Genomic DNA, 13981 nt, shown 5'->3' on the forward strand with positions numbered 1-13981 from the left:
AGCATCCTTGTTATTTGCCATTTTAATCATTTCAGCCAACTTTGTATGCCAGAGGCGTTTTACAAATATGATGTATGTTCTGATATTTACATAGTATCAAGCATCCCACTGAAACATTCCAAAACTTTATTTAATCACCTGTCATCTCCTCCTTCATGCAGGATGTGCTCGATTATTTTCATCCACTCAGAGACAAGAGCCTCATGCTCACCAATCACGTCAGAATCGAAAGCTGCTGATCTCTTTTGTGTGACATCAGGGCTCACCAACTTGGTTGGTTTCTTCAGTATCTAAAGAAGAGCAAAGGAGGTTTGATTCTGTTTCCATTGAGAACACTGGAGATGATTTAGAAGGGCCGCCTTCTTTGTGGAATATTTTACAGTATTTTCCACCCTTGTTCCCTTGTAATACAGGTGCTAAAGTTTTTTCACACCGGACATGCTGCCAAGATGAACTGGTGTTCCTAAAACGTCCCTAAGCTTGTGCATGTATTCATGTGCCCTCCAATGGACTTATGTCCAGGATGTTGTCTTGCCTTGAGTCCTCTCTTTCCGAGAATATGCTAGATTGCAGTGACTTTTACCAGAAATAAACAGATTTTTGACAATGGATGAATTAGAAATATAAATTCAATGGAAGGTGGTGTAACTACACAAAAGAGGTTTTACACGTTTTAAAATTAAATTAGTTTAATTCTGCATGTTTAATTATATTTGTTAAGATACTGTCTTACTACAAGCCATAAACACTTTATTTTCAAAATATTACTGTATACAATCATCTTGTTCAGTTTTTAGCAATGGATTATGAATGAATTAAACAACGTCTCCTAATAGAAAGGAGTGACAGGGAAAAGTGAGCTTTTTAGGACAATAACAGGGATTGCTTTTCCTCTTCAGTGTAAAACAGTTGAGCTTTTTGGCATAATCAAACTATTTTCACGAGCATAATAATAACAAACTGGTAGATATCACATCTTCCCTCGGTTTCCAAAAGCTCTAAAAATACCTGTAGCATACGAAAAGTGACAGAAAACAGTAAGAAAAAGGCTAACATATCTCAAATAAAAGCCCAATGTGTACACTCTGGTGTGAAATTCAAAAGCGGATCTTCACATCAGGAGGTGTTGATCACATGTCTCGCTTGAGACACTTTACAGAGGGAGATGTGGACGATGGCGGTGAAAGGGGGCATTGGGCTCTTCCTGTGAAGACCTTGCAACCTCAGCTTTACCTGCTGCCTCTCCAGGCTGACGGCTCCAGCAGAGTCCTGCAGGGAAACCGCGTATCTGTCCAGCTCGGCCAGAAACTGAGCGACGTGTTCAGGGGGACAGCTGCCCCAGTGCTTCTGAACCCGCAGCAGAGGAGTGAACACCTCAGACAGCTGGGACCTCAGACTCCCAACAAGGCTGTCCCTCATCTGGCCACAGAAAATGTCTCTGGCCATGTGAACAGGATCCACTTCTCTGTCAGTCTGGGTTTGAAAGGGACATTTTAGTCATCTTTTCCATCTGTCATTGAACTTGTGTTGTGGGTGAGTCAACCTATTGTCGTGAATGAGCTCCCATTGCCTTTTTGTAGCTAGGAAATTTTAGTAAGGGCTTTTTCTCATGAGGCAATAAGTCCTGCATTAACAAACAAATCAGAGGGTTTTCAGGTGGAGTTTTCAGGGTGATCTTTAAATCATGTTTATTCATAAATAAAGAGTATTGTACTAATGAAGGTGGCAGTAGCACCTAAGCATAAAAATATGTTTTTCATGTTGAACTGATACACTATATTGATACTGTAGTAACACAAAATACGTTTCTGTGAGTTTTTTCTTAGTGCAAAACTTATTTTGTCTTATAATTTTATAACTTCAGTTCCAGAACCAAGTAAAGTGCCCCTGTTTCTAACTTAACAAATATTTGATCAAACCTTTTGAAAGGAGACAATATCAGGACCCTACGGATGTTTTGCTGCAAGGAATTCAACTGACCTTCGTTGTCTTTGTAAGGCACAATGCCAAGTGAGATCTATCTTTAGACTGTTCAAGTAACTACCATGCATGAACACAGATAAATAACATTATCACTACTTCAGCTCACTCAAATACCTGATTAGTAAGCATTGGGCTTGAAAGCAAAAGTATTTTCCTTATTGTATGATGAATATAAATATGTGTAACCAAACGCATTATTACTCTGTGCCTATGTAATTAGTGTAAGATGTCTTACACTTAAACTCTTGAAAATGTCTTCCACAATTAGACTTTATACCATACAATATACTGTACAACACTAAAGTAAGGCCTAATCATTCTTAATTCTTTATATTTCAAAGACTAACACAACATGAGTTTCTTCATCTGATGCTCTTTTAAATATTACATACAGGTAATTATATTTAAGATAAAATATACAGTATAACATAAACCTATATACTGTACATGAAACGTATTCACAGTATTTTTCTTCTTTGAATTATGTGTTATTTAAGGAAACTAAATGTTATAAGGTGGTACCTTATTTTATGTCCAGTAAGAAAAACCACTGTGCATTTGTGTTATATCTTATGGCAGGAAGGTATGTCAGAAAAACAGTAATATTTACTTTATATTGGTTTACGTGAAACAAAAACAAAAACTCGCCTTATGTCGGAGGAAGTACAAAATGAGAGTGTGCTTAAGATCAATGTCATTTTCCAGGTTTTCTCCAATTTTCACGTCACACAATTTTAATCTTCCCTCTTGGCTGTTGAGATCTATGTAGAAAAACAGCTTGGAGAGCCCTTCGCCTGAATAAAACAGGATACAGATGGATGGTAACTTTGGCATATTACATTATCCATTCTGTAGCAGAAAAAAATCTACATCTTTCCGAAGCTCAGAAAGCAGTGATTCATTATCTTACGTTTAAAATGCTATTTCATGAATTACTGTGCAATACGTGTACAACTCTTTATTAGCTTATACTTTATCTTGTAATAGGAAAACTGTTGGTACTGTGTAACTGTAATCTGGTTATGTTCAATGAAAAAGTAACATACCCACAGATACAAAACTCCCTAGAGTATTACACAATGATATTTGCCAGTTTTTCTGTTTATATTTATTTTAATCTGGGCATTTTAGCTTCAATAACACAATGTAATCATTTAAAATGTAAGTTATTCCTTCTGTTTTCTGCTTCCAGTTAATGTTAGTTTTTCCTGAAAGATTATATATATACACATTAAACATAAAAGTACAAACAAGTACAAAGACATTAATAATTAAGTCAATTAACAGCTGTCCAAATAAATATAATTTATGCTTAGTACGTATACTAATTTTACAGATGTATGTTTCACCAGATCAACTTAAACAAAGGACTTTGAGTAGAAATACTGTATTGTGCTTGGAACTTGAACCTAGTTTTAGATCCAGAACTCTGCCCACTGCTCCCTGCCCCCTGTTGCAGATGACTGAATATCTAGAATCTCACATCTCCAGATCTGACTGTCATTGGCAATAGTTTGCTTTGAATATGTATGAACCTTTTCACTATTATCTGTTCTTAAAAAACAGTTCTTTTTATTTGATGCTGATGTTTAAATCAACCATGATTCTTGCAAGAATGTCATTAATTTTGTTCAGGTCTCCTTGTCACTGGATATATTTGTTTCCCAGCTGACCTCTTACCTGTTAAGAAAGCATTGACCAGTTCCAGATTATCAGGCTTCAGGAAGAACTCCTCCAGGTGTGTAGTGTTGTCTTTTTCCTCAATCTGGAACGTTTCCTGCAACTTAGTTGCAATCCACCAGTGTCGCTCATCCATTTCTTGTAAGCATTTACCTAGATTGTGTTACAGCTGAACAAGAAATTTTCATTTTCTCCTGACTAGCCAAGTCAGAGAACTTCAGAACAACTGCTGTTGTCAAGGCCACAGTAAACAACAGCTTATCAATGCCTGCTGTGCTGATACATACAAAACTGGTTTTTCTACAGTTCACACACTGACTTGGACAGTTTTCTCAATGTGATGATGATAACATGTCCTTATAAGGTGGAAAGTGTCTTTTTCACAGATTCTGTGAAATATAAAAGTGTGCCCTATACTCAGTAATAAAGAATTTCATACATTTAAGTTAAGATAGATCATAACATTTTTATTTACTGTTTTATTGTTTAATTAAGTAATTACTGACTTAAATAAAATGTTTTCTAAATAAAAACTAGGTATCAAAAAGTGTATGTACAGGTATATGTTTAGAATATGAAAACATATCCCAGAATTCAAAACACGTGGTAAGAAAAACCTGATATTTTGAAATAACCTACAATGATATATATACAGAAGAGAAAAATAGAGAGACATAAAAAATAAGAAATTCAACACATAGACTGGCTTTACTGTACAGTATGTTTCTAGTGTTCACCAAAGTAATCTGTCAGAAGATAGTGTTGCCAAAGCTTTGTGAATTCAAACTGACCCAGCTGTCATGAATGAAAACGCTGACATGGTAACTAAGCACTTGGTTACTAAGCACAACAACCACGCAACAGGAAGCCTGCTTTCTTGCCAATGCCTACAGGGCACACTGTGCTGCCTGTGGTGTAATAAATCGATACTGCAGTCCATGAGTGACAAAAGACTCTTAGATATAACAGAATGTTAAGTTTAGTCATACAGCAAATTATATAGCAGAAAATGAATATATTTAGACATAAATAATCTAAAATTAATTACTTAAATTCTAAAGGTGAATGAAAAAATCCACTTCTGGTAAGATCATCATACAGGATGGTTTGAACCATCCTAATTCCCAGAATGCCACAGGGAATGTGCTGGTGTCCTCAGTCGCCTGACTGGTTCAGACAATTTGTCAGGTGACAATTTAAAAGGCAGGAAGTTGACGCTTCCAGCTCAGTCTACAGTATATCAGTCCCTTTATGTTCTGTCTGGGAGCAGTTCTCCAGGGTGAAGGAAAAGGAAACTATGGAACTTGCAGGTTTTGAAGTGCTTTTGAGAAGCGCATCAGACAAGTGAAGTCTGAGAGTTATTTGTTTTGAGGCTGGCAAGCAGATGAGCTGTTTAGCTACTTTTACCCACAGAATTACAACTTCAAGTAAGGAGCTCAACATGGAGCCTAGGGTTTTGTTTGGTTTGTTTTGAGTATTTTCCTCAAAACTGACAACAAAAGATTATTTTTTTCTTTACCTTATTGCTACTTTGTGGTTTTGGTTTTCCCTGACCTACCCATTGATGTCCTTATTGTATCGCCAAACACATCAGGGGGTGTCACAGATCCACCATTACCACCAAATCACCAAATCTGTTTTCTATACTTAAGGACCTGTGCTAAGAGAGGACACAGAGCCGGAGCTCCTACGACACCACCAAGACTGACACAGAAGCCCAGATACTAGTCACAGCAGCTTCAGTCATTGCAAATGACACCAGCTCCACACAAACATTGCATATGAGACACATCAAGAACCCTAAATCAATAAATGCACAGTATGCTGCCTCCTTGGAGCTGAGGTGGCTGACACCATCCATAGAGCAGACAGACTTCTTACAAAGGCCCAGTTGTTGCTGTCCATATTGGGACAAATAATAAAACACATTCAGAGATCTAGAATACAAAAAGGAAGACTAGGACCAATCCAGTGGTCTTCTAATGGATCCTGCTTACAGCAAAAAAAAAAACATTCATTCGTCACTACTACACATGACTGAGGACATGGTGTGTTGAAAAAGACTTCAGCTTCCTCAAGTCCCTGGAAACATTTAATGATGAACAGCATTTGTATACTGTATGGAAACTGTACAGTGGACCGCATGTGTCAACAGTTTGCTTAGCACAATGATTTACAGAGAAATTCAAAAACATTTAAAATAGAAAGTAAGTGGGAAAAAGCCTTAGAATCCCTGTCAGCAAGATATACACATTGAAGGACTACAGTAAGTTAAGTGGTTACTCCTAAATTGTAAAAGTATTAGGAATTTAATACAAGGGACAGAAGCTATTACCTTAGCAGGTGAATATTATGTACAGTAATTGCAATTAAAGATACATCACTGTTGGAGAACAAGAATGTAAATAGTGAAATAAATACTCCAGAGAGACAGTAAAGATGAAAGAGGGTGAGAAGCAGCACTATATATCACGAAAAGCATTCAGACTCAAGAAGGTAACCTGGATAAATCACAAGTTTCATAAACTATATGGGTCAACCTTAGAAGAAAAACATACAAAAGGCACAGATACAACTTTAAAAAAATAAATTTAGACATAAATAATAATTCAACCTCGGAACATTTGTGTAAAAGAAGAAGTGATTTTCATGGGAGACTTTAATTTACTTTAGAGGAAAGCCAATAGGAATGTCCACAACGGAAGCTGAAATGGTAAACATGGAAAAGGACGCTGTTAGCTCACTTTGTCACAGCACATACTGGAGGAAATGCCTGGATTGATTTACAGTAGCTGGAGTAAAGGAAACACTCATGAGAAAATCGTTAGGGAACAGTGGTCATAACATAGAATGCTTTCACGTATATTTTGAAACAGTGCTGGTGTAGTCCAAAATAAAGGTTTAAAATATCAGGAATGCTGAAAATGAAGGAAAGAGACAGAGTTTAAGAAAAGTACATTTGATAGGGTTGATATGGATCAGTAGAGAATGGATGATACCATTTCTGCAATATGAAGCGCAGAACAGATTCACCCCTGTAGCTTTTCAAGTACAAAAACAACAGTGGCACAAACGGATTAAAACAAATGAGTAGTTTAATTAAAAGGTTAGGTTCCTCCATCCTGTCAATGGCAGACAGCTCCCCCAGAATTTATGTGATTCTCTTTTCTGAATGGTTTTCAAAGCAGCAATATCTTTAGAACTGGGTGACCAAAATTTTGCACAACATTCTAAATGAGGCCTTACTAGTCCATTATACAGTTTTAACATAAAACCCATTTGATTTAAATTCTACGGCATACTTTAAAATTGTATATCACAGCAATTTTGCTTTCCTTTTTAATTGCTTCCCTGTGTTGTTTAGAGCTATGTGAGCTGCAGCCCCTCCTATCCTTCCCATTACTGAATTTTATTACAACCTTGTCCATGAATTTTTTAAATGACAATTAACAAGATCAATGCAGCAATTAAAAAAGCTATCTGCATCAGAGCACTACAACAGAACAGAGAGACTCTTGGTTGAGTAGCCTTTTTTTGTAGATATTCTGAGGAAAAAATAAAAAAGCAAACAGTGTTAGGATATTTACTTAAAGTACAGAATTTAAATCAAGGGATGTTTGTGAAAACTGGTAAAAGCTCTTTTAGAATAAAATTGTATACAATTTGGGTCATATATGCATCAAACTATTGCTGCTCTGCAATCTGTTCAGTGAGGAGCGACCAGATACGTTTTTGGGCTCAGACGCAAGTCCTACGCAGGATGAAACAATGGGGCCTTTTCAGTCTTGAACAAAGAAGACCATGAGTGGACATGATTCAAGTACTTACCATCCTCAAGGAAACTGACGAGGTCAGCCCAATGAGCTTCTTCAAAATCAAACAGGAAACACAAAATAGAGGACACAACTGGAAGAAAACTACATTAAACTGTTAACAGGAGGCCTTTATCACACAAATAAGAGTTCCGGGAATATTGAACAAGCTACTCCGTCGTGTTCCTAAAGACGATACTCTGGGTTCTTCCAAAAAATGGCTGGATGTGGTTTTTGCATCAATGAAAGTACTAGTTACCAAAATGGCTAAATGAGCTAAATGACTTCTTTTCACTTGTAACTGTTCTTATATTTTTAGGTAGTGAAAAGTAATGTGTATTGACCCATGTAGAGGCTGGGTTGCAATGTAACATTTATTTAATTAACATGCTGCCATGCACACTTTCAAACAGATCTGGTGGTCTTCATTTTAACTGAAAGAAACAAAGTTGGGCCAAAACCCCCATATACACCTAGAAGTAATTTTCTTCAAATACATATCCAAGTACATTACAAAATTAATAGTTTTTCCCTTTCCTTAAATGCATTTTATTTAGACAATGTAAAATGGAGCAAACGTTCTTCTGGAGCGAAGGATGTTGAGAACTGATGTTTTGGTGTTGAATATATACTTCAACAGGACCTCAACACACCATAAATGTTCACATAAAGGTATTTATGCATAGAATTTTAATCATACACATTTCCCTCGGCATTGTAGACACCGCCGTTTTTGACAGACCCATAACTATATTACAATCAAATAACTAGCATTAATTTTGAGTTTAGAATGTAATTTATATATTTATGTTATTATAATGGTACTTGTTCCAGCATCCAGATACATATACTTCTTCTAAATTGACATCAGTGTTATTTAGAGACACTGGTGATGAAGTGCTACTTACCCACACCAGAGCAAACAAAACTATAAACTGTGTGCTGCCTTCACCTACTGTCCAGTCAACTGGAAAATACTCACCAGAACATATCCTATCAGGTAAAAAGCCCACCAATATATAATTAAGCTCTTAGGTTAACAATGTAACCCTAACCCATATGTAGAAGCAGGGTTTTCTTCCTTGCTGCTATTAATCTGGTGCACTATCTACTGGTTAACGGTGCTCTACCGGACTGTCAGCCGGAGGGCCCATTTTACATTTCTGTAAAAAGACTACGGGAGGTGAGAGTAAACAGGTAAAGGTGGGGGTTAAGCATTAACTTGTAGAACTCATTGTTCATTTATTAGCCAGCAGCCATATCACCCTGCAACTCACAACTGGCAACCCACTGAAGCTCAGCAGGTGTGAGCCTGGTCAGTACCTGGATGGGAGACCTCCTGGGAAAAACTGAGGTTGCTGCTGGAAGAGGTGTTAGTGGAGCCAGCAGGGGGTGCTCACCCTGTGGTCCATGTGGGTCCTAATGCCCCAGTATAGTGACGGGGACACTATACTGTAAACAGGTGCCATCCTTTGGATGAGACATAAAACCGAGGTCCTGACTCTCTGTGGTAATTAAAAATCCCAGGGTGCTTCTTGAAAAGAGTAGGGGTGTCCAAATTTCCTATTGGCCCTTACCAATCATGGCCTCCTAATAATAATTAATAATAATTGCTTACACTTATATAGCGCTTTTCTGGACACTCCACTCAAAGCGCTTTACAGGTAATGGGGACTCCCCTCCACCACCACCAATGTAATCTCCCTCTATAAATTGGCTACATTACTCTGCTCTCCTCCCTACTGAGAGCTGAGGTGTGGGGAGCGTTCTGGCGCACTATCGGTGCCGTCGCATCATCCAGGTGGGGCTGCACATTGGTGGTGGTGGAGGGGAGTCCCCATTACCTGTAAAGTGGAGTGAGTGGAGTGTCCAGAAAAGCGCTATAAAAGTGTAAGCGTAAGTATTAATTAACATTTGATTTTAAAATATATAAAAAAATATTTACACATAAGGCACACTCGCAGGAAGGGCATCACTAGTGTAAATGACAATCACACAGACTGGAAGACGAAGTGCTCACTCCCACTGCCTTTTCTCACTTCCCCGTTACGTCCGCGGCTTGTGATGACGTCATGTCATGAATATTAACGTCGCTTTTCTGGTTGTCTTGCAGTGCCTGGTACCTTGTGTCAGCATCTCATCTGCCTTCTGTGTTCGGCAATCAAGCGGGCTCGGTGAGTAACTCTTTTTAACGAATGACCTCATTTGTAACTCAATGGGTGCCACCGTATTGTTCGCCGTGAACATGTACACATGACAGAAAAAGTTGAATCTTTCGCATTTATATCAGATATAGCACTTTTTTTTTTAAATGAACCCCCACCCCCACCACCCACCCGGCTTCGTTCTCCCGTGAAATAGCGAACAACACAGGAATTCAAATGTGCTGGAGGGGGGGGGAAAAGCAAATGCGATATGTAGTAATAACCATTCGTGGATGTTAATTCCTGCTGCACGGGAAAACCTGCACAAATTGAACAGCGGGCAAGCTGGAGTCACGTGACCGCGCGGCTCTATCATAAAGTAGATCTCACTTCAGCATCTGTGTGTACAATGGACGGAATTCAAACATCTGCATCTACATCGGTTGCCTCGACTATTTTCTTTACTTTTGTTGACTTATTGCGCAACATCCCTTTGTTCCTTGTGAGAAAGTCCTGACTCTGGTCCACAATCTGGACTGATAAACAACAGAATGCGCTAGATCACCGTCTCCCATTTCTTTTCGACTGTTCTGGCCATTTACAGTAATGTCATAAAGCCTACTCCAGGCCAAAGATCCCCCACAGTGAAATTCTCGATTAAAAAAAAAATACTCTAGAACAACTTCTGCACGCACATGGTGGTATTCGGAAGGACTTGCATGAATAATGCAAGGTACTGTAATTCTGTACTATCGCTTTTAGAGTTTTGTCTCATGACTTTCTTTTTTATTTTCAGCTAATGATTTTAAATGTTTTTAATACACTATAGATAAACGGGTTAAATACAACACAAAATGTAAAAAAAACAGCAGCCTCTTCTGGATTATTTATACTTTGTACATCAATAAAGTATTCAATGATCAATAGTTTTCCAAGCCGTTAAAATGGCACAAATGGCAGCACTACAATATGTGAATCTGCACCTTATGCTAAGGTTACAGTTTCAAATACACCTGAAACAAAAGCGTGAAGTAAAGATGATTTGGGGCTCTTACGTCTTTTAATCGACATGGTTTTCTCTGAAATGTTCCTTATTTTTATGAACCAAGGTAAAAAACAATTTGTTACTGAATATTTTATTGATATATAAAAGTATAAATAATCCAGAAAAGTTTCCTGAGAAATATTATATTGTATTTAATCCGTGAGTCGATGATTTGCGTTAAATATATCTATAGATGTAGTTTAGCTGGGTTGGAAACTGTAAATTGAACTACATAAGAAATATTAAAATTCTGTAGACATGTAAAATACAAGCCAGCAGAATACAAATGCGACAGAAATCTCGGAAGACTATCCTTACAATGTTTAGTTTCTGTCAACAAACATTAACGGAAACAAAATTATCTCTGTCTCTAGCGAAGTGAGCTTTTTACGTTATGACGTTATATTCGTCGAATTTCATTTCCTGCTGTGTTGGTTTACCTCAGTGTTTGAGTCATGACTCGAATCACTGACAAGACAGAAGAAAACGGGTATTCACAATATGGATCGATATAGCACATGCCTCGTGTATAAACTAGATATGTGTATATCAGCAAATAGGGTTGCGTGTTCACTGTTAGTTTTAACCTACACGGTGGCATTGTAAAAAAACTAGTTTTACGTATAGTTACGTCCGTATATTTGAAAGAAGTACAAATTCAAAACCCCAGTGCTTCCCGGGGTGAAGTAAGCACCTACGTATTCTGAATACAGAGCTCGTAAACATTTTACAATGAGAAAAATATAATATAAAATAAAAAATCAAATTCTAAACTGTATGAGAGTGATATTACCTTAATCGGTTAAATTGAGCCGAAGCGACATAAACGAATTAATAATATGCAGTTTGTGTTTTATTAATGTTGCGTCAGTAGCAGTAGTTTTTTTTTTCAGTACAATATCAAATTCAGTCATTCGATTACCGTTTTTTTCCCCCCAGCCTAGGAAGTACAGGGGATGGATGATTTGCAAATATTGAGTCTGCCCAGATGACACCATGAACCCCGCCGCAAGCGGCGCTGCTGATTCTCGCTGCCAGTCAGACAATAGCAACAGAAAACCACACCGGGCTTCGTCTCCAGCTAGATTCAGAGACGGGGCGTCCAGATTAGCCACCAAAGCCTCGGCGATCTCTAAATGTGTCGCCGCCAAACAGGGGCCGAAAAACAACCGCAACTGTAACCAGGCGACGGCGTCGAGCAGCAGGGAAAAGCTCTCGCCGAAAGGTGCGGCAGCTGTCCCCCCGGCTGGTGCTGAAACTAATGCTTCGGGTACGTGCAGGGCGGAGGCTAGCAAGAAAACAGAGGACCGTAATAACCATCTGGCCGAAACCCGGCACACGGATGCAAACTGTACCACAGCAGATTTCAGCCGAGTAGTTGCCGACCAGCCCGGCTGCTCCCCCAGAGCGTCGAAAGGGAGAGCGAGAAATCCGAGGAGCGGAGCGGACGGGCCCGGGAGCGGCGGCAAACAGAGCAGTAAGACTTCGGTGGGCTGTGGGCCCGGGTTCTGGAAAGAGGGATGCCTGCAATCTGAATTGATTCAGTTTCACATAAACAAAAGGCTGAAGAAAGGTGGTAAAATGCACACCAAAACAGCGAACGTCCAGGCTCCGGAGCCGCAGTTAGAGGTTTCTCCAGAGGGCATCAACATGGAGAATGTGACACAGCAAGATCAGAGCCTCGAAAACGAAATAGAGAGGCTGATGGAGGAAAATGAAGAACTCAAGGTACGCCGTTTGTGCTCTGTCTCTCTCTCTATATTATACACGGGTCTGTCTTGGCAGGTAATTCAATTATATTTAAACATTGGGGTGACAGGGTGACAGTGCACGTTTTTTTATCTCATCAATATCGTTTACTAGTTCGTAATAATATTGTATTATAACGTCTATAAGTCGTGCGATGAGTCGTTTATAATTGTTATTATACGTCTCTCTCTCGGCTGTATCATTCATTACACACCGGTTTGTTTTTATTATTAAATCCGATTTTCCCCATCCGAATGTCGCCTCAAATCAGAGCGAAATCGAGGAGATGCGGACGGAAATGGACGAAATGAGAGACACCTTCTACGAGGAGGACGCCTGCCAGCTGCAGGACATGCGTCGCGAGCTGGAGCGAGCCAACAAGAACTGCCGGATCCTGCAGTACCGCCTGCGAAAGGCGGAGAGGAAGCGGCTGCGGTACGCGCAGACCGGCGAGGTGGACGGCGAGCTCTTGAGGAGCCTGGAGCAAGACCTGAAGGTACAGCATCACCTCGCGTCCAAAGGCAGGGTGTGGCGCTAGTAGACCTCCTGTTCTACCATAATGGCAGTAACACTTCTTCATATAGACTGTTCATTGGTTGCCGACTTTTCGATAGCGATACAATAATATATTTTTAGCTCAATATAATTACTGGAGAGCTTTATTATTAAATATATGTTCGCCATAAAAGCAGGCTATCGAAGTATTGTTGTCAGGGTGCCAATATAAGAGAAACTTTGAAAGACAACAGACCTTTTGTGGAGTTCTTGCAGTTGAGACGGTTAATTTGCTTTTTTTTTTTGTTGTTGTTCTACTTTAGAGTTTGCTGCTGTAGGTTGTGTGGGTTACCAGGGAGCTGGATATCTATTTTTCTAGAATACTTGCATTTCACCTGCCTTAACTTTGCACTCGGGAATGTCTTGATCGTTGTTGGCATCGTCCACAGTAGGCACAGTGCAGGAGGTTTCACTGGCATACAGGTGTCTCTGGGTGGCATGGTGGCACAGTGGTGAGCATTGCTGTCTCACAGTACTGGGGCCCTGGGCTCCGTTCTGGACCTGGGGTGCTGACTGTGTGGAGTTTGCATGTTGTCCCTGTGTTCACTTGGGTTTCCTGCATGTGATACAGTTTAATCCCACAGTCCAAAGACATACCGGCAGGTTAACTGGCTTCTGGGAAAACTGGCCCTGGTGCATGTGCGTGCATGTGTGTGTGTGTGACTGCATTTGCGTGCCCTGTGATGGACTGGTGTCCTGTCCAGGGTGTATCCCGCCTTGGTACCTGTTGCTTGATGGGACAGGCTCTGGCTGCCCCAAGACCCTGGATGGATGGACCTGCGGGCTTACATCATGTCTGTTACATTCTCTGTCTGTCAGTGCCAGTCCTCCACACAGGAATGGACTGACGCATGCTTTTATCGCAGGAATACAGGTTAATAGAGTTCAGGGTTCGACCGGAGTTAATATCATATTGCAGCTCGTAATCTTTTTTTATAATTGAGTTCATGTTCATTGTCTAAATATGGATGAAACCTGCTCTATCTACAGTATACTCTTGAATAATAATTATG

The 13981-nt window shown here is 39.6% G+C and overlaps 2 protein-coding genes across 9 annotated transcripts in view; one reads left to right on the top strand and one right to left on the bottom strand.

Moving 5' to 3' along the window:
• The window catches only part of LOC148675027 (uncharacterized), a 72840-nt gene extending 71379 nt beyond the window's left edge, over positions 1-1461 (bottom strand). Inside the window, exons 1-2 of the mRNA XM_088623467.1 lie at positions 1234-1461; positions 139-290 (exon numbers count right to left, since the gene is read on the bottom strand). Of these exons, the coding sequence (XP_088479593.1) occupies positions 139-290; positions 1234-1446 (365 nt within the window). The 5' untranslated portion in view covers positions 1447-1461. The remainder of the gene's footprint in view (positions 1-138; positions 291-1233) is intronic.
• An 8099-nt stretch (positions 1462-9560) lies between these two features.
• mtcl3 (MTCL family member 3) overlaps positions 9561-13981 on the top strand; it is a 28538-nt gene continuing 24117 nt past the window's right edge. For 6 of the 8 annotated variants that reach the window (XM_088625919.1, XM_088625924.1, XM_088625927.1 and 3 more), the window contains exons 1-3: positions 9561-9649; positions 11604-12392; positions 12685-12909. In XM_088625919.1, coding sequence (XP_088482045.1) covers positions 11661-12392; positions 12685-12909 — 957 coding nt within the window. In that variant the 5' untranslated portion in view covers positions 9561-9649; positions 11604-11660. Of the gene's footprint in view, positions 9650-11499; positions 12393-12684; positions 12910-13981 lie in introns of those variants that run through there. The other 2 variants (XM_088625921.1, XM_088625920.1) reach the window with 2 other exon arrangements.

Source organism: Lepisosteus platostomus, chromosome 3 (genome assembly GCF_059453375.1).
Source record: "Lepisosteus platostomus isolate fLepPlt1 chromosome 3, fLepPlt1.hap1, whole genome shotgun sequence".
In the NCBI taxonomy this organism is placed as follows: Eukaryota; Metazoa; Chordata; class Actinopteri; order Semionotiformes; family Lepisosteidae; genus Lepisosteus; species Lepisosteus platostomus.